This window comes from Chiroxiphia lanceolata, chromosome 9 (genome assembly GCF_009829145.1).
Source record: "Chiroxiphia lanceolata isolate bChiLan1 chromosome 9, bChiLan1.pri, whole genome shotgun sequence".
Classification (NCBI taxonomy): domain Eukaryota; kingdom Metazoa; phylum Chordata; class Aves; order Passeriformes; family Pipridae; genus Chiroxiphia; species Chiroxiphia lanceolata.
This window is the reverse complement of record NC_045645.1, coordinates 30778006-30797275: the sequence shown is the minus strand read 5'-3', so window position 1 is coordinate 30797275 and position 19270 is coordinate 30778006. Positions and strand designations below refer to the sequence as shown.

The 19270-nt window shown below is 47.5% G+C and overlaps 2 protein-coding genes across 2 annotated transcripts; both read right to left on the bottom strand.

Moving 5' to 3' along the window:
* Window positions 1–1402: 1402 nt before the first annotated feature.
* On the bottom strand, window positions 1403–6298 carry ARPC5 (actin related protein 2/3 complex subunit 5). Its single transcript, XM_032696959.1, is given in 7 exon segments — window positions 1403–2633; window positions 3424–3485; window positions 3488–3535; window positions 3538–3598; window positions 5273–5345; window positions 6155–6267; window positions 6269–6298. Coding segments are annotated over 7 exon segments (450 nt in total). The 3' UTR covers window positions 1403–2570.
* A 1544-nt stretch (window positions 6299–7842) lies between these two features.
* APOBEC4 (apolipoprotein B mRNA editing enzyme catalytic polypeptide like 4) lies at window positions 7843–18835 on the bottom strand. Its single transcript, XM_032696773.1, is given in 6 exon segments — window positions 7843–8993; window positions 8996–9040; window positions 9043–9078; window positions 9081–9198; window positions 18447–18548; window positions 18812–18835. Coding segments are annotated over 6 exon segments (1002 nt in total). The 3' UTR covers window positions 7843–8316.
* Window positions 18836–19270: the final 435 nt, after the last annotated feature.

Here is a 19270-nt window from a genome sequence, read left to right as displayed (position 1 = left end):
TCAGAGCCGTGATAAACACAGCCCTTCTAGCAAGTCTCTTGTGCCCCTTTCTCTGACCAAGCTGAGTTAGTAGGCAAACCAGTTTCTTCTATGATAACATCCGAGAGGAAATGAGTATCGGAGATGGTGACATCTCCTGTGGAAGATTCTTGGAAACCAGCAGATGCAGATCACCAAGAGACAGGTCAGAAATACATAGAAATGCCCAAAATCCAGCTGGGGTGCAGTGCTTGTGTTTGAGTTTGTACAATTTGCACAAGGTTATCATCATCTCTGGAGAGGAGATTCAAAAATAGACTGATCTGGGCACTGAAAAAACATTTTGCATGAGGGAAGACCTTTTTACAAGGAGTTTTATTGGGCTGGAGGAGGCAGAGCATGTCCAGCTCCTTCCCAGGAAGGCTCGTCAGGGCTCTCTGTGCAGGACTCGAAGTTTTATGGCTCTTTTCCCAACGGTGACAGGGAGTGACACGGGAGGCCATGGGAACTCTGGCCAAGAGTGATGACCAGAGCCCTGGGCCTGGTGTGGGCTGCAGCTCCATGGTGGGAGGGAGGAAGGACAGCAGTGTCTCCTGGCTGTGACGAAGGCAGGATGTGACTGATGAGGTGCCGTTGCGCTCCAGTCCAAGCTGAAGGCAGCAGAGCTCTGCAAACCCTGCCGGCAGGTCTGACCTACACCAAGTTTTCCACTGAAGGCTTCCTTCTCCTAATAGGAATCTCACCCCCTGTTGGGGTGATCATTTGATCCACCAATATGAACCAGGCGGGATTTGGAGGAAAGAGGTACAGGTTTGCTTTTTCCCTTCCTGTCACTCATTACCAGCAGAGGTGCCTCCCTGCAAGTCCTGCACTATCCCCACATCAGCATGTGTTTTAGCACATCCTGAGCACAAATTACAGATGTACACATTTTGGAAATATTCCTAATCCACCACAGCCTCACCTGAGGGGATCTGGAGAACCTTAAGATCACTCTTTTTTTTCCCTTCATTTATCTAATGCTATCTAGAGCATCAATGACCTGCTTTGGCACCAATTGCTTTGGAAAATATTTTTAACTTCTCTGAGATTGCAGGGTTTAATTTTTTAAATAAGGATTGATTGGTGTCTTAACCAAATTTGGACAAGTGGAAGGAAGCAGAGAAGCCAACCACAGACCCTGGGAGAGCTGTACAGATGGAGCCATGGCTGCATGGGCTCAGGGGAGGCTCCGGTACGTGCGTATGGGTGAAACCTGGACTTTCTGTGGCCTCTGCAGCAAGGCTGGGGTTTCCACTTGGTGTGCTCAGTGCTCCTGTGGTGGTACGTAGGAAAAGCATCCTAGGAAGACAACTAGACAATCTGTGTTGTCCACCCTGGAGGAGGAGCCTGCTGAAACTTGAAGGTATGTCAGACATGGGAATAAATATTCAGTGAAGATTTATTGTCTGGTCTTTATTATTATTACAAAAAAAAAAAAGCAGATATCAAAAACCAGCAAGGATTTCAGAAGGTCCCCAACAGTTTTACAGAAATGAACTGCAGTAAAATAGTGAAAGTAAAATATGTATTTTTCAGTCCTGGCCCTAAACCTTCTATGGTGATCTGTGCCTGGGATGCCCTGGGCTTTCCTAACTCTTTTTAAAATACTCCCCTTTATTTGGGAACCCAATTGGCCCACTAGCTAACATAATGAGGCACAATGCAACAGGAATGTGAGCTGTTTGGTATCCTTACAGACTCTACACATCCAGAAGCAAAGTATGGGAACTCTGCAAGGATGGTGTGGATACCAGGATGTGTCTCTGCCTACCCCAAGCAGCCACTTGGTTGTGCTTGACAAAATCAAATCACTTTCCAGTTGCTGAAAGGTGATTTGTTGTGTAAAAGCTGCTTTTTCTTCTTCTCATCAGGATCTTTGCTCCCCAAAATAAAGAGTTCACTGGGCTGAGCTCCAGTGTAAATGGACCATCAATCTTTTAAGTTCCATCATCCAAACTGCAACTTCATCCCACTGTGACTTTCCCGCTGCAGACCCAGCGTTGGACTGGTCCCAAGAAACAGGGAAACTCAGCTCTCTGGAATTGATATTTGGGCTTGGGAAGGAGCTTTTACTTTCTGTCCTATTCACGGGTGTAGGTTTCAGAGGTTGGACCAAAGGCAATGTGGGTCCAGTTACCTGTGTTAATAATAGCTGCCCCCACTTCTCAAATACAGATTTTAGCTCAAAACACTGCTTGGCTAGAGAAAAGAAATTAAGACATTGCCCTGCGTCCCTCAGCATTTGCTCAGAGAGTCAGGTCCAAATCTTGCCACAATTACACACAAATGCACATTACCTAAACACCAAGTGTTCATGTCACTGTACGAGTCACTGAAATGTTGGCCAGTATCAAATATTCCTGTTAGAAGTAAAATTGCACCTTCATAATTTTCCAGAACTTAACACGAAAGAGATACGACACGCATTACTTGTCAGGTAATGAAAGAAGCAGAGAGAAGGCAAGCTGAGAGACAAGGGCTGCCCCCGGGGCAGCTGTGGCGGTGGGTTGGTCGGGCTTTGCACCAGCAGTTCCCACTCACTGCTGGATCTAAACTGTCTTCCTGGCAGTCAGAACACGGACAATGGACCCAACTCCTCCAGCAGCCAGGGCCTGGGAGGGGAAACACAACAATTAACACCAGGCCAGGGGAGCTACAGGCTACCAGGACCTGAAGGAGCCAACAAGAAAGAGGGAGAGGGACTTTCTAAAAGAGCATGAAGTGACAGGACAAGGGGCAATGGCTTCACACTGACAGAGAGCGTTTTAGATTATTAGGAAGAAATCCTTCCCTGGGAGGGTGGGGAGGCCCTGGCACAGGTTGCCCAGAGCTGTGGCTGCCCCTGGATCCCTGGAAGTGCCCAGGCCAGGTTGGACGGGGCTTGAGCAACCTGGGTTAGTGGAAGGTGTCCCTGCCCGTGCAGGGGGTGGAATGGGATGGGCTTTAAGGCCCTTCCAACCCAAACCAGTCTGGGATTCTATGAATGACTCAGACCCAACTATATTCAAATGAGCATCTCCCTGACCTCCACAAACACCAGCACCCAGGGTGCCAGGGCAGGATAATCACACTCACTTTTAAACACAGCTATTTAAACTTAGAGTAAGCTTTGATTTCTCTGCATAACCAAGCTGCAAATTATGCTTCCATATGCCTGAACCACCAAATCCAACCATTTTGTTTGCCTCAGTGTAAGGAAAAACCAAATTTTAACTGTAGAATTTTTACCCAAGGAACCAGGAGAAGGCACAGGATGTAACTCAGCCGTGAGGTCATGGGACCATACCCTCCTCACAGCCTGAAATACGGCTCTGGAGTTTCACCAGACAGGAAGGGGGCTCTTACCAGGCCCAGGTCCTGCCACCAGGGATAACCCAGCAGGAGTGCACCCTACCCACGCACCTTCTCGTGCCACTGGAGCAGCACAGCACTGCTGTTGTCAGAGGGGCTCTCAAAGCCCTTGAGATGTACTTCATGAGCAGGTCCACACTGTTCTTGTCCAGTGACTGCACCGCTTCTCGATATCGTTGGCTTTGAAGGAGATGAGGACCTTCAGCACAATGCTCTCAGCACGATCCTGTCAACAGGCAGGCTAGACCATCCATTCTCGTGTAAGATGCATCCAATACTGCTCCTCTCTCAAAAAGTGAATGAGAATGTTTTCCTCTTTAACAGTTCTGAACAGGACAGTGTGTGATGCTAACATGTAACAGACAAGGATAAACAGTGTAAAGAGTTTGCCCTGCTCTAGTTTTTCGGTCCCTCTGCTCATGTTTGCAATTCTTGGCTATAGTAATAAATAATGCAGTTATTTTAGACAATTATAACTAAATATTTTAATTAAATAATACTTAATGTTCATATTAAAGCTCAAGGTCTAGCAAGCTCCAAAAGAATTATGACAATTAAGTGCTTGTCTGACCTCTCTTTCCACCAGAGCCTTTTCCATGCCTCTGTACTCTTTAATGTGACACAACTATTATATTCCATGGAAATGCCATGGCCAGCCTGGAAGAGGTGACTGCTGGAAGCCACGTGTTTTCCAAACAGTCAGCTTCTGTCCCAGGCACACTGGCTGCAGACTGGCAGCATTAATATTGTGCATTAATAAGCATTTGCAAGTTGATCTGCATGTCATTTCGTGGAGGCCCAGGGAATGTGTGTGGCATGCTCATGGTGGCACTTAGCCACGTAATCAGCAAAGAAACAGCTCTTCTTCTCTTCCTGTTCATCCATCACTAACTGAGGACAAAAAAAAGGTCTTGGGTTTATTGGACTTTACACAAACACTTCAAGCAGCTTCCCCCTACATAAACTGTGGACGTCAGTCTTCTTGCCCAATTTAATATCCCATAACCACTTGGCTTAGCAAGACTTCTCACAGGAAGAACTGCAAGTAAAAATACAGAAGTTCTAAAGATCAACTAAAAATGAAAGCAGACATTAATATTCATTCACTCTGCCCTCTTCAATTTCACTACTGAGTGTGTTCTTAAATCCATCAATACAGGGCTAATGGAAACAAGTTATTAATGTCAGGGCCATCTGTAACAGCTGGTTCTCAGAGCCCCGTGAAATCCCTCAGGAATAGGCTGAGGCTAAAGGGAAAAAACTCTGCCACATGAGCAGCACAGAGGTGTGCCTGTGGACAGGGAGAACTGACTGCAGGCACTCACTACCTGGGCAGTGTCACATCTTATCAGCCCGTTCCTCCCACCACCCAATCATGAGCCATTCAGGGGTTATTCTGGGGACACTCAGAAATGCACACACCCACTCTCTGTCACAGGGGGAGGGCTGGCCTTTTCTGAGGTTTTAACAGCTTCACTCTGATTGGATGTGATAAGCACCAATTCTTCCTTTTTTGTAGGCTCACTGCTAATGGTTTCATTTGTCAGAGGTGATAACTGCAACTCTGGTTCCCAGATCACTCAGCACCAACTACATCCGTGTGCTGCCATGTCAGGGTCACACACAGGCATCCGGTGACACCTGGGCACACAAAACACAACCAACACAGGTAGGATAACACACCACACCTCATCCAGCACCAAGTTAAAGTTACCGTGACAGATGACACTTGAGCTACAGTACTTCCAACAACATTAAAACACTAATGGTCATGGATGTTTTGATATCAGGGAATACCCTAAAACCTGCTTCCTCAAAGTACACCTGGCAGGACAGGGGCAACAGAGACAGGAAAGGATTTTTAGGGAGTAACCCATGAGTGAGTTAGTTACTATTTCACCTTCACTGCCTGGTTCTTTGTGTTGATGGGAGGGTTCTTCAGAGCTGCCTGCAGGGCAGCCATCATGTTCCCTGTGCCAGATGGTTAAGGACCAGACACCAAATGCACGGAAATCAAGTACCAAGTACTAGGGCAGCCATACTCTGCATGACTGAAAACACTGCAAGCTCAGTGGATGCAATGATTCCCTCACCAGCTAGCACAGATTACAGCCTAAGGCAGCAATTTTTAGACCACTTAAGACAGGAAGAGCACCGACAAGCAGCTGTACAGCTCCAGGACTGGAGAACAGCTCCTAGGCCCTTCAGTGAATGAGGATCCAAGTAAAAGAAATCATTCTCCATCGCTTCTGCAATTTGCAGCCCTGGAGAACAGGCCTCAGCCGGGCACACCCACCTCCAGCAGCCGCTGGGACAGCAGCCGAGCCCAGCCGGGACAGCAGCCGAGCCCAGCCGGGACAGCAGCCCAGCGAACCCAGCGCGGGCGGGTGGGGAGCGCTGCTCCAGGGGCGGCCAGCCGGGCACGGTGGGAGCGGGCACAGGGAGCGCCCCCCGTTGTCCCTCCAGCCGTGAGACCTCCCGGTGACAGCGCAGCCCCGGGGTACCGTTGCGGGGAGGGGGGGAAGCGGGGCTGCCTCCCTCCTCCCCCTGCAGCCCCCTCCCCATCCTCCACAGACCCTTCCCCTGCCAGCCTCTTTCCTTGCCCACTAAAAGCCCCTTTCCCTTCAGCCCTTTCTCCTTTCAGCCCCTGCGGCTTCTCCCCGCTCGCCCCTTCCCCTCTGGCCCCGCTCAGTCCCTTCCCTCCCTCCCCGCTCGCCCATGTTCCCATACAAGGCCGCTCGGCCGCGCCCGCTCCCCCCGCCCGCCGCTCCCGCCAGGATATTGCCGCAGGCACGAGTCCACCTCGCCCTCGTCGGGCCCCGCTTGCCCGTCGCCCCCGTCCTCCTCATCCACGAACTTGTTCTCGTCGTACTCGTCCACATCCACCCGGCGGAACCAGCGCCGAGGACACCGTGTGCTTCGCCATCGCCGCCCGCCCCGCGCAGCCGCCGCCCCGCCCCGGCACCGCGCACACACGGGCTCCGCGCCGGCGCGGCGGGACAGCGGGGCAGGGCCCCGGGACACAGCGGGGACAGCGGGACAGGGCCCCGGGACACAGCGGGACAGCGGAGACAGCGGGGCAAGGCCCGGGACACAGCGGGGACAGCGGGGGCAGGGCTCGGGACACAGCGGGGACCGCGGGGCAGGGCTCCGGGACACAGCGGGGACGGCCCGGGGATAGCGGGGACAGCGGGCACAGCACTGGGCACAGCGGTGACAGCGTCCAGTACGGCACTGGAGACCGCGCAGGGACACAGCGGGACAAGGTCGGGGACACAGCGGGGGACACGGCGGGACAGTCGGAGAAGCAGGGCACCGGGACAGCGCCGGGATAACCGCGGGGACGGGAGGACCGGCCGCAGTGTTCGTAGAATGCAAGCCGTGGTTTGGGGTTGGACAGGGACCTTAAAGCTCCTCTGTCCCACCTATGCTATGGCGTAGGGACACCTTCCACTAGACCAAGGTTGCTACAAGCCCCACCCAACCTGCCCTTGGACACTCCAGGGATGGGCAAGCCACAGCTTCTCTGGGACAGCCTGTGCCAGGGACTCCCACCCTGATAGGGGAGAATTCTATCCTATATTCTAATCTAACCTACTATCTGTCAGTTTGAACTCATTCCCCGTTATCCTGTCCACTCAGGCCCTTGTAAACAGTCCCTCTCCTCTTTCCATAAGTTCACTTCAGGCACGGGAAGGCCACAATCAGGTCACCCCAAAGCTTCTCTCCTCCAGGTTGAACAATCCCAACTTTCTCAGCCTTTCCTCACAGCGAGCTGCTCATCTTGGTGCCTCCTCTGGACTCTCTCCAGCAGCTCCATGTCCTTGCCGTGCTGTTCCCCAGGGCTGGAGCACTCTGCAGGGGGGTCCTGACCTGAGTGGGGTAGAGGGGCAGAATTCCCCCCTGCCCTGCTGCCCATCGCTGGGGGATCAGCCAAGGGCATGGGGGGAGATTCTGGGTCCCTGCACCCATGGCTGGGTCATGTCCAGCCTCTCCCCACCAGCACCCTCAGGGCCTTCTCCCCAGGGCTGCTCTGCATCTGTTCATCCCCAGCCTGTGATTGATTCTGGGAGTTGCCACACCCAGGTGCAGCACCAGCAATTGTTCCTGTTAAACTGCATGAGATTCCCATGCTCCCACTTCCCAAGCCTGCCTGGGTCCCTTGTCCACAACCCCTTGCCCCATTCTCTAAGACCTTTAGTATATTAACAAAGATATTGAATCACAAAAACAAACACTGCTCTAAAGTGTAGAATTATTTTTTTTAAAGTTACACTTGGACTGTGCAGGTACCCTATTACTAATTAGGAAATTACACAGCTTTGTGAGAGTCCTCTTAAGGAAGGCAGCAGCCCTAGAAATAAATATATACACACACATATATATGCATATATAACCCCCCCTGTTTATTAAGGGAACAGCTTGTGGGAAAATTATTCCTGCATCAGCTCTACTGCAGGACCACCTTGTTGATGGAGGAGGAATTTAGGATGTGTCGTGTTCCACCAAAGCTGCCTCAGCTGGGAAGCTTCAATCCAGCTGTAAATGAGGTTGTAGCTTGGGGACTGTAGCTGACATTTTTCCGGTAGAAATTGGCTTAAAGGCAATAAATTAATCGCAGGAGGTAAATAAGAATATGCAGAATCAGAAAGTTTGGGTTGAAAGGACCTTAAAGGTCATCTAGTTCCAACCCCCTGCTGTGGGCAGGGACATGGAGGTTTGGGGTTTACTACTCTGGATTTATGTTTGAAAGGTAGAGGTATAAACAAAAGTATGTTCACAATCAGTTATTTAAGACACACGATTATACTGTGGTAGAGGGGACTTTAGTGGTACTTTTTGCCATCTGTGATCTAAGTTTCACACCCAAAAGTGAAGGATGTGTTCATCCTCAGAAGAGGTGCGTGCCACGGAAAACATGTGAGAATGAGGAGTTCCACTGAGTCATTCCTTTGGCATTTTTAAATGCCTTACAATATTTATGGGTCTGAGGTATAGCTGTTTCCTCTGAGAGGGCAGAAACACACTTGGGAAAAGCACATGGCTTGGAGACATTGGAGGGAGCAGAGTGCCTTTCATGGCTGGGAAAGGCTGTCGGGAGGCCGGGCTGGGAGAGGGAAAGGCCTTTAAATTCTGCTGTACAGCCAGGTTCCCCTCCATTCCCTGGGGAAAGGCTTCCCTAAAATACGTTTTCGCTCCTGTTAAGTTAATTTGATGTGCGTTTTGTCGACCTGCTGAGGCTCCTGATGGCAGCACTCGGTGACGAGGGGTCGCCTCTGTGATGCCACACACGAAATGGCGAAGCAGGTACTGCTGTGCCCCCTCTGGCAGCCTCTGCAGGGTCACCCGAGGCCAGAGGCTGCGGAGGTTCCGCAGAGCCAGGGCATTCTCCCCGACACGGGGAGAACCGCTCCCGGTGTGACAGAGCTGGGAGAAATAGATGCAGAGCGTGATGTGTGGGTGTCTCAGCAGGAAGTTGTACATTTTCCTTAAGCAGCAGTGCTGAGCCTCGTCACAGGGGGAGAGGTTCGAGTAGAGGATGATGCGCCTGATGCTTTCACAGGCGGCTGTGGCTGCGTCCAGGTACCCGCCGCCCGAACAGCACAGCCTCGGGTGATTGGCTCGGCAGTGCAGTTTGTGGCGTGGCCTTTCTGCAGGACTCTGCCTGAAAGCTCCTCAGTTCGTAGAAGAGAAGGTGCCTGTTTGGGGAGTCGCTGTGGGCCTGTGTGGGGAGCCAAAGAGCCCGTGAAATTCTGTATATGGCACTCTGGCTTCTTCCCCCGTCTGGATGTGGAAGGGACACCTGGCACAGGCATGGCACTGTCTCTGCCCCAGCAGGGCTTACCACAGTGCCTGGTTTGTCAGAAACTCTTGGAAAATGGTTTTCTCTCCTGCATTCATGTTTTGCTGAAAAATCTCCCTGTTTATGTCAGCTACACAGCTGGCAGTCCTGAGTGAAAAAGGAAAGTAATATTTTAATTCAACCCTTCGATTTGTTTTGTACTTAAAACAACAAAAATAATAGGGCACAATCTCTTTAAAAAGGCTACTGAGACTTGTACAGCATATGAAAAACTTGCTTTGGTGGACACACAGAACAAAACTCTCACAGCCAGGGAGCATCCTTCAGTTTCACAAAACCAGCATTTTTGCTAGAAACATGAGCAAAAAACATTTCTCTGGCCTTCAGCCCTCTGAACCCTAGACAGGAGAATCTGTGTAATAGAAACAACCACACTTTTCAGGATTGAATACAGGTGATCTGTGATTCAATCTGCAAAAGAAACATGCAAACATGAGAAAAAAAAATTTAAAAAATGGTATAATTACCATCTCAGCAGCTCCAGCTCAGGATAATAGGAAATATCGATCTGATGCCCTTCAGTGGAATTTAGGTTTTCACTTTAGGGCTCTTGCAAGCTTTCTCTGCAAATTCCATGGTGCATAAGAAGGAGGGTTCCTCTTGCCTGGCTCCTCGGTCTGGGCAGTTCAGCTGCAGAAGGATCTTTCCCAGAGCAGAACTTAGCCCCAGTTGTTCCAAGGCAGGGCAGGTTCCTTTAGGTTGTTGCCAGGTGCCAGGTGCTGGGAGACAGGAACACAAACAGGATTTGCTCTTGCAGGGCCAGGCACCAGTGGGAGCTGAGATGCTGTTCGTGCCTGTTAATACTTTTTCCATCTCTGGAGTTTTAGTACTCACTGGTTCTTTGTTGCTGTTTTGATATGAGGTTTTATAGCGGAAAGCTGGGTGTTCTGATGAATGTCCTACTGAGTTTCTTTCCAAATGATTTCTCTGTGTATCTGCCTGCTGTGCCAGCTGGGCAGAAAGCTCCTGTTGTAATTCTGCAACAGGTTGTCCCTCCTTTAGGAAGTTTTGTAACCCCCCACCAAGGCTGTAATTTCCTGGGCTCAATCCGCTCTGCATGGGTGGGGGTGCCAGATGAGGGAAAACACAACTTTTGTGTGGATGAACAGCTTTTGGCTCAAGCAGAAAATTATTTATTTGTCTTCACCGCTGCTCTCATTGAGCCCCTTGTCATCCCTGGATCTGGTTTAATTCTGTTGCTGCTTCTCTGAGTACATACAACTTTTCCATCTGCATGTTTTATCCCAGCTTGCTTCTGCATTCCACCTCGATTTGCCCTCTGTCACTGCTTCATTTTCTTCTTAAATTCCTGACTTGATTAATTAGCTTTGTTTTCCACTCCTGACTCTACACTAACTTCCATGTATTTTCCTGTGCTGGAGTTCCTTCCTGATCCAGGCCATTGTGCTGTTCTCATTCAAATTATTCCTAAAGATTGGCTTCCTGACATCAGGAATGTTCCATTTGTCATTTCTGATGTTTCTGTACATTTTTGATGTTCAGTTGTGCTCTATTCTGGGCAGTGCAGCATCACCCTGGCAGCGCTGGGCCTCTGGAAAGGGAAAATGCCTTTGCTCCCCGACACAGAGGAGAGCAGGTCTGGAGAAGAGACTGTTTTTCTTTGGAGTGGGATGTCAGGAGAGGCATCACCACTTGCAGGTTGCAAATACAAAGGCAGTTGAAAAAGCTGCAAATCTGGGGTGAAGTTCCGATTCCCTCTACTGGTGTTTCTGCAGAGCTGGGGTGGCCACATGATGGCAATGTCGCACCTCGGCGATGTGTCCCGTTCCCTGCTGGAAAGGGCCGATGGCTTGAGCTCTGTTTCGGTATTGCTAAAGGTTTTTCCACCAGAGGCACCCGAAATTTTCTCTCTGCCCCTTTTTTTGTTTGTTTGTTCGGTGTTTTGCTCTGATCAAAACCCATCATATTTTCAGTCTCCTCAATTAATAGTGTCACATCCTTACGGGATGGGAGTCAAATCCCAAGCTACCCAGTTGGATGGATTAATTGGAAGAGTGTTCCAAGTGTGTTTCTGTGTGTACAGCATCAGCCTTTGGCCCCTTTACCAGTGTTGTCCCTCCCCAGGAGCCACCATCCTGATACAGATCATGGCTGATGGATCCCTGGAAACTCAAAACGTGGGTTAACAACTTCACATTCCTTGTACAATTATGTTTAAAATTATAATTATATCCCTGCCTATCCCAACTATACTTGGAGGGGACCTGGACATAATTATAACTCTAGGGAATTTTTTCACTTATTACTAAAATGCAGCCCTCTCTGGGGCAGAGGGCAGGAGGTGTTGATTAGTGCCCCACAACAAGGTACAAACATTCACAGGAGGAACTGGAGGGGAATGCTTTATCCAGTGAAAACCACAGGGAAAACTTACATGGTCAGTCCATAATGACTCAGGTTGGAAGGGAGCCAGGATCCAAGCCAGGTGTTCTGCTCCTAGGGAAAAAACCCATAATGATCAGGGATGGGATTTTTTTTAAAAAAAATCCAAATATTAGCTAAAACCTGGTATCTCTCCAGACTAAAAAGCACACAGAAATTCTGATCCATCCCAACGTGTCCAGTCTGGACCTGATTTTACTGATTTCAATGTAGGATATTGGGATTTCTGAAGACATATTTTGGAAATGAAGTTGTGTGCATTGATTAGGCAAAAGCTGATGCATGATTATATGGAATCAGGATGATTCTATTCCCCAAGCTAAACCATGATCTGGTTCCACAGTCTGGTCCAAGTGTCCTCTGTGTGTGTGAGGGGTTCTGGCGCTTTCCTCGATAACGCTGCACTTAGGACAAGGACGGGTCCTTTGTTTTGCCTCTGAAATGTGTTGAAATTCTGTTGCGTTTCTTAGTACAGCCTGGTGCAAAATAATCTCTATTGGAAGCATTTTACAGATGACTTCATTCAGTAAGGAGTTTATCTGAGTTCAAAGTCCAGAGCAGTCACATGGTCCCTTAACAGCCAGAGACTTGATGTTCCTGCGCAGCCCCAAGATTTTAAAAATAAGGAATAAAGGACGTGAAGGAAGAAGCAGCATCTGTCCACAGCTCCTCATAACCACAGCCAGACAAACCCAAGCTGTTGTGGCATAACCTGCCTCCACACTCCACGGTCTCCAGCTCATTGGACAGAGTGTGGGATATCTTGTGCCGCAGGAACTCTGGCTCCTGGCTCCGGAGTGGAGCCCTGGTGCTCTGCATTCTGCCACCAGACCGTAAAGATTAGCCAGGATTTAGGTCCTGAGTTGGGAACGTTTCCTGCTCAAGCTGCTGTTAAAGACCTTCACAAAACCGTTCCACCAAACTTTCCTTACCTGGCTTGTCCAGTCTCAAAGTGATTGGAATTATCACATTGCTTCCTGAGATTTTTCCAGAGCTCTATTATCTTTTTTGTTTCCTTTTATGCCTAAAAATAAGTATTTTTCCCTGTTCTGTCTATTAAAGATAGAATTGAAAATGACAGAGCAGCAAACAGTCTGTAAGGGGAATGACAAATAAGGACATTTAAATGCCACAGGCAGGGTAACCAGGTTAAATTTTAGGACAGCAAAAATCTTAGGGAAAAATTAGAGAAATAACCCAGCATTTTGATTATTTTTAAAAAAATTCCCATTCTACTGAGTGTGGTCACACTAGAGATGCTAGATGGAGAATTTCTTCCATATTAAAGTTTTGTGAGGATGCTTTGTTTGTCAAACAATTGGATAGATTTCCTCTTGCCCTAAGAAAGAGCCAAGGAACTTGCCAAGAGCCTGTGTTTGTAGATAGAAAATATAAAAGACCAAAATGAAAGTTTAGAGATGGAAAGAGACCTTATATATATATATATTGCATATAACATATATATTGTATGTTTTACACATATATATATCAAATAAATTATATATATATATATATATATATATATATATATATAAAATATTCTGCTTCGTCTTCTTCCCATTTAAAGTGAAGATGATTCTTGGGACTCAAAGCGACATATTTAATTCTTAGAAAATATCAGCTCAGGAAATAATTTAAGATTCAGGGTCAAATGATTCATGAGCACACAGATTTGCTTCCATGAAGATCAGCGGAGCTTGGATGGTTTCCAGAATCACAGGGCCAGGGAAAATTTTACCAGTTACTGGCATAAGTGTTATGAGACAGGCAGAAATGTTCCTTTTAATTTTGGTATGAACTGTGAGCCACATACATGTAGAATATTGCACCAATGTTCAGTCCAAGTGTGAGCTTGTTTCTACTTAGGTCTCTTTTCAAGGCCTTCTTTAGGAATGAATGGAGTTGTGCTGGCAGAAAACCCATTGGAGTTGTGACTCCACTCTGTTCATGGGGTAAACCAGGCAAATCCTAATTAGTAGTGCAGTAATTACACCTATCATCCCCTCCTTCCAAAGTAGCTGCCTGGTGATCCCAATCAAACTGACAAACACTGGCTGTATTTCAAGGAAAAAGAGGAGGCAGAATTTGGTCTTCTTTGGGAACAGATGCCAGGGATGCTTTAACTGTGGGCTGTGAGCCTGGGCATCCCAAACAATTCATATTTCTCCATTTAGGTGCCCTGTGTTCTTTTACCATGCAGGGATGAGCATTGGGTTCAGAGCAGCAAATCTTAAATCGTGTTATTTAGCCAATTATCAGCCTTGCCTGACTTCCCTGGAGATTTAACTCTTGAGTCTCTTCTAGAACTCAGCTATGATCTCAGATGCTTTGTATTTTGGGATTTAAATGTACGGAAGTTAGCAAGTAGTATACGGATTTTCAAATTAAAGCCCAAGGAGCAGTCTGAGCATAGCAGGACTTCTTGGCTGTAATCCTTGGATTAAGCATTGGCTTTCCTTGCACTTGTAAATAGACATTGTGTTTCTCAGGAAAAAAAGTAATGTCCATCAAAATAATCTTGAATCCTGGGGAGATACAGTGATAGCTGCATCGCTAGGATTGCATGTGGAAAGAGATTTACAGTAAATTTCTTGGTGTTCAGATTAAACTGGACAATATCCTTATGTGTCTGGATGGCAGCTGCTAGGATTGCAGCCACAGAACTATCCAACCCCATCTGGCAACTCTTCCCTCCCCACAACAAGGATGACATAACTACAGGACTTAAAAATGTAAAATACTTAAATAAAAGTAGAAATAAAAACTTAGTAATGTTTGCACTGCTGCTTGACACAGAAGCTTTTCCACGGCTTTGGTGGCGTTCAGATCAGGTTGTTAATGAGTCCTGTGTTGTTGTGAGAGAGCTGGAAATAACATCTCACCAGATCTTACCAAATCTTATCAAAGGCGTCGTGCACTTCTTTGCCAGTGATTCCCTTTTGGTTTCAGCCCCTCTTTCTTTTTGTAAGGATTTGTTCCTAGGCTGCCAGGCCTGAATGGAGAATGGGAAGTCACTCCAGCTGTTTTCCTCGTGTTGGCACTCAGTGCTGAACAGGAATTGCTGAGCAAAGAACATAATTTCCCCAGAGATGTTTGCTGGGGTAGCGCAAAGACAGTCTGGATTTTTTTTTTTAATTAGAAGTTCCTGCCAAATACTATCATCAAGGGTTGGGGAGGAAGTGAGGCAGGGAGGGAAAGAAATACATAAAGTCTGAAATCCACTTGGAAGAGCAAGAAACCTGCCTGGGAAAGCAAGAGCAGTGTTTTTCTCTACAGAACTCTTGCTTTTTAACATACAACAGTTTATACAGAAAAGAGGACTAGAATTTTTTTTTCCTTTCCCTCTTCCATGAATCTTGGTTCTGACTGTTGTTTCTCCAACAAAGTTGGAGGGATTGTGCAACTTTGCACTTGGTTTTGGACTAGCCAGTGGAAGAAAAAATAAGCAGAATTCCTTCTCTTAAGAGGGTGCCAAATTACCAAGTACCATCATTCTATGTTGTGGTGATAAATGCACGGCTGGTCACGGCTTGCAGTGAGCCTAAATTCTCTATTTTTTCCTTAAAAAAAGATATAAGGCTGTGGCTTCCTTGCTTTCTTTTGCTTTACAAAAGAAAAGGTTAAAGAAACAAGCTGTAAAGAATATTAAGATGTGTTTGGGGGAAGAGGAAGATAAAGAGCCATTTGACTTCTTGCTTGCAGGTTTAATTCAGGATAAATCTGTAGTGACAGAAATATACTGGGACCTGATGCTATCTGGTACTGGATGGGGAATGCATTGGGTGCTTTATTCCAGTCCTCAGAGCACTGGTGACCACTCTATTTGTACTTTTGTATTATTTTGCATTATTTGACACTATCTGGTGTTCTTGCTGGCAGCAATACTCAAGTTATTGTCTTGCAGTCTGAATAGGCCTCCCTAGTAAGGTGATTTCAGGTAAGAACTGATTTGTGGATGAAAGATGGAATGGTTTAGAGCTCCTTGTTTTGAGGATGCTGCTAAATCCCTGTAATGCAGAAGGCAGCTGTGGCCATATCAAGAGTGACCAACTGCCTGTGTAGTGTGTATATATGTCCTGACAGTTCAGTTGTGGACAAGTATGGAATAACTTTTTACAGGAAATTTTCCTCCATGGATCCTCTCAGTGTTCAGCTTATAACCCCAAGTGAAAGAATGTAATATTCCTTTGACTTTCTGGGGTGTGCTTTAGTACAACTGCATAATTATTAATTACCTGCTCTAGGTTTTGATTTCCAATCCAGCTCATCTCCCCGAGCACAGTAACATATGGCACAATTAACATGTTGTTTATAATACGCCCTTGAAAAGAGGATCTTCCATCCTGGTTGTTGGTGTGTTTCCAGCTGATCTCCAGAGAACAAAACAGTTGCTTCTGCGCCAACTTTTGTTACAACTTTGTGTAACGTTGTTCAGCTTTGGCCAGTTTTGAAGTTCTTGGTTTTTACTGAGGAAATCTTCAGGTGAAAATGTGGAAATACGTCTTTAGTAATGTCATCCTGATACAGTGGATGGGGTTTGAGTTTGCCGTGTCTGTTGCCAATAGTCTAGGTGACAGATGTGAATTTTTTCTAAAATTTTCCACTCTGTTACTACCAATACAGGAGGATTTCCCCTTCACAGGCTTTGGTTTTCGTTTTTTATTTTGCTTTTTGGGTTTTGTGTAATTCCTCGGTGAAGATCATCTGGAGGAGAACTGGGGGAACTGTCAAAACACAGGTTGTTTCCTGGCATTGTCTAGAGCATTGCAGGTTTTCCACCTCCTTCCTGTCTTTTATTTCTGGGTTGATAATGTTGTCTTTAAATAACCTCAAATAAAAATATTTAAGCCCGTAGTCTCGGCATCTCAGGTGCAGATTTATGGGCAGCCCAGGGCATTCCACAGGCAGCAAGACCGTTTCTGTCCCGGCACCTTTTTTCTGGGAGGAATCTTCATTCATATTCAATTTTGGGGGGCAGAATAGAAATTTCAGCACTAGGCTGAAGATTCCTCCCAGACAGAAGATACAGAAGGGGCCAGCACACAAAGATCTTGCTGTCCATGGAGTGCCCTGGGCTGCCCAGAAATCTGACCTGAGAGCCTGAGAATATGGCATTCTTTCCTGGAGGAAAGGGCTGTCTTTTGCTTGTCAGGAGCCCAGTGTGGGAAACTTTGGGATTCTGTCCTCTCAAAAGTGAATAAAATTAAAAAAAAAAAATTAAAATAAAATTAAATACAAATAATAATAATAAAAATAAAATCAAATTAAAACAAAACAAAATAAAATAAAACAGAAGCATTCTGTGGGGCAGAACGCAGCAATCATTCCTCTCCAGGGCAGGAAGGGAATGTTTTGAGGGCCCACATGCAGCTGCTCCAGATTATTGGAGTTAACAAGGAAAAACACTCATTTCCTGACCCACCTATTATCATCGGGTCTTGGAAGGCACCTGGGAGCCTCCTTTAGGTGGCTCCTGGGTGGAGCCGTGGCTATTAAGGAGTAGGTGGGGACACCCTGGGTATTTGCTTCTGGCAACAGCCATCGATTTCCTGATGGAGTCCTGAATAGAGCCGAGCAACAGAACTGCCTGGTCAGTGTCCTGATGTCTCTGATCTAACGCTGTGCTGCCCCCAAGTCACGTCGCTCTGACTGAAACTATCTCTGAATATGCTGGAAGTACAACTTGGAGAGGAGCAGAAAAGGCATCTGGGGAGCTTCATCTTCCCAGGGGATGACGCTTTAGGGATGTCCACTTTCTGAACTGCACAGATAGTTCAGGTTCCCACAGAAACCTGCTGGGCCGTGGCCCTGGGGCGGGAGTGTCAGGAAGTGGCATTTTCAGTGCAACCATAGTTATTTTCCTTGGAGCTCTCAAGATTGGAAGACAATAGTGTCCACGGGCCCCTTGCAAACCATGGGGCAGGATAAACGGTGTAATTATGTGTCTTTTCCTGCTCTCTGCACTCTCTTCCTTACCTGTCCACTCCTGATCGCCTCCCTTTCTGTGCAAAGGGTTCATTCTCTCCGCTAGAGATGAGCTCCAGTGTTCCTGCTCTCCGCTCCCTGCCCGTTCCCGTTCCCCGGGGAGCGAGCGCCGTCCCTGCCCCGCACCTCTGTCCCGGCTCCCTGCGCATCCAGAGGCGCTGCAGGCGGCGGGTCGGGAAGGGAGCCCCCGGTCCCACCGGGACAGCTTCACATTCCTTCCTCCCTGCCAGAGGGGCCCCGCTGCTCCCCCGGCCGGCACAGAGCCCGGGCGCGTCCTGGGACATCAGGGGCAGGGCTAAGGCTCGCTGGAGCTGTGGGTACCAGTGCACCTCAGCACCGCCCGGGTTCCGAGGCTGGGAATTAAAAATCGGCAATTCTGCTTGCTGGAGCCTCCCCCAGCTCTGCATTTCTTCTCTCCAGAGCACAGCTGGACTCTGCGAGCCCCGGAGCCCTCGGGGAGTCAGTCCCCTGCTCCGGTCTTTCCATCGACTGGGGGTCACCCAAGTGGTCTTTACCAGCAAAAAATGTAAATTACATCGCGGTCCAAGGCATTAGGTTTGGACTTGATGATCTCAGAGGTCTTTTCCAACCCTGCTGATTCTATGATTCGTTCACACTAGGATTGGACACTCCTGGCTGAGGTGAGCAGTCCATGGAAGTCAGACCGGTGACAGTCTGGGGGGCATTTTAAGTTGGATACTTGCAGATTTTATTGTCCAGAAACTCCATTCTCTTGCACAAATGTTTCCCTGTAGTAAGAGATCAATTTTTCATTAGCACAAAAGCGTGGTGCCTGCCTGTGTCCAGGGGGGAAAAGCCTCACTGCTTTGGTGTTGCGGTGGTCGCTGTCATCATTGTTGTCATCGTCCATGTCATCAGCAGCGGTGGCAACATGAACATCATTGTCATCGTCATTTACATTTACCTCAAAGAAGAAAAAAAGAGATCAGAGCCAGAGAAAAATAGTTATCACCATGGTCACCACATGGTGACGACAGGGGAAGAAAGAGAAAGCACTATGCTGCTCCGAATGAGAAAGTCTCAGTGCTGCATTTTGACTGATTTGGAGGATGGGGATATGGGCTTTGGAAACCTCAGTCTGCAATAGGTGGAAGACAAAAGTCATAATATCATAAGGGAAAATGTTAGAGCTTACTTATGCTGGTAAAAGCATTTCACCTCCCCTACCAAAATAGGTCCCTTCCAGAACATGTTTAGCACTCCTTTTATTGATCCAGAGTGGATGTAACAATGCCCTGGGTTATGAGTGGCTGGTGCTGCATCTGAGGAACATGACTGAGCATCTTCCTTATCTGTGTCGTGATCATCTTATTCAACTGTGTTTCACAAGAGAGAGAGAAACATAATGGACATTAAAAGTAAATGTACTGCTGTCTGCATTTCAAAACTGCCTTTGCCTTGTTTTTAAAACAATTATGGATTTTCTTCTCCAAGGGTGGATCTTGCTGGAGAGTTTTTAGATGATGAAAGAGCAACTCCCCTGAGGAAGATTCAAGGAAGCTGAAGAAGGCAAGTCACTGGTGTACAGATTGTTGTATGTGACTACAGAACATTTCAGAGATGGAAGAGAAGATGTCAAACAGAAAAATAACTCAACCCCCCCCCAAGCCCCAGCCTCCCCAAACC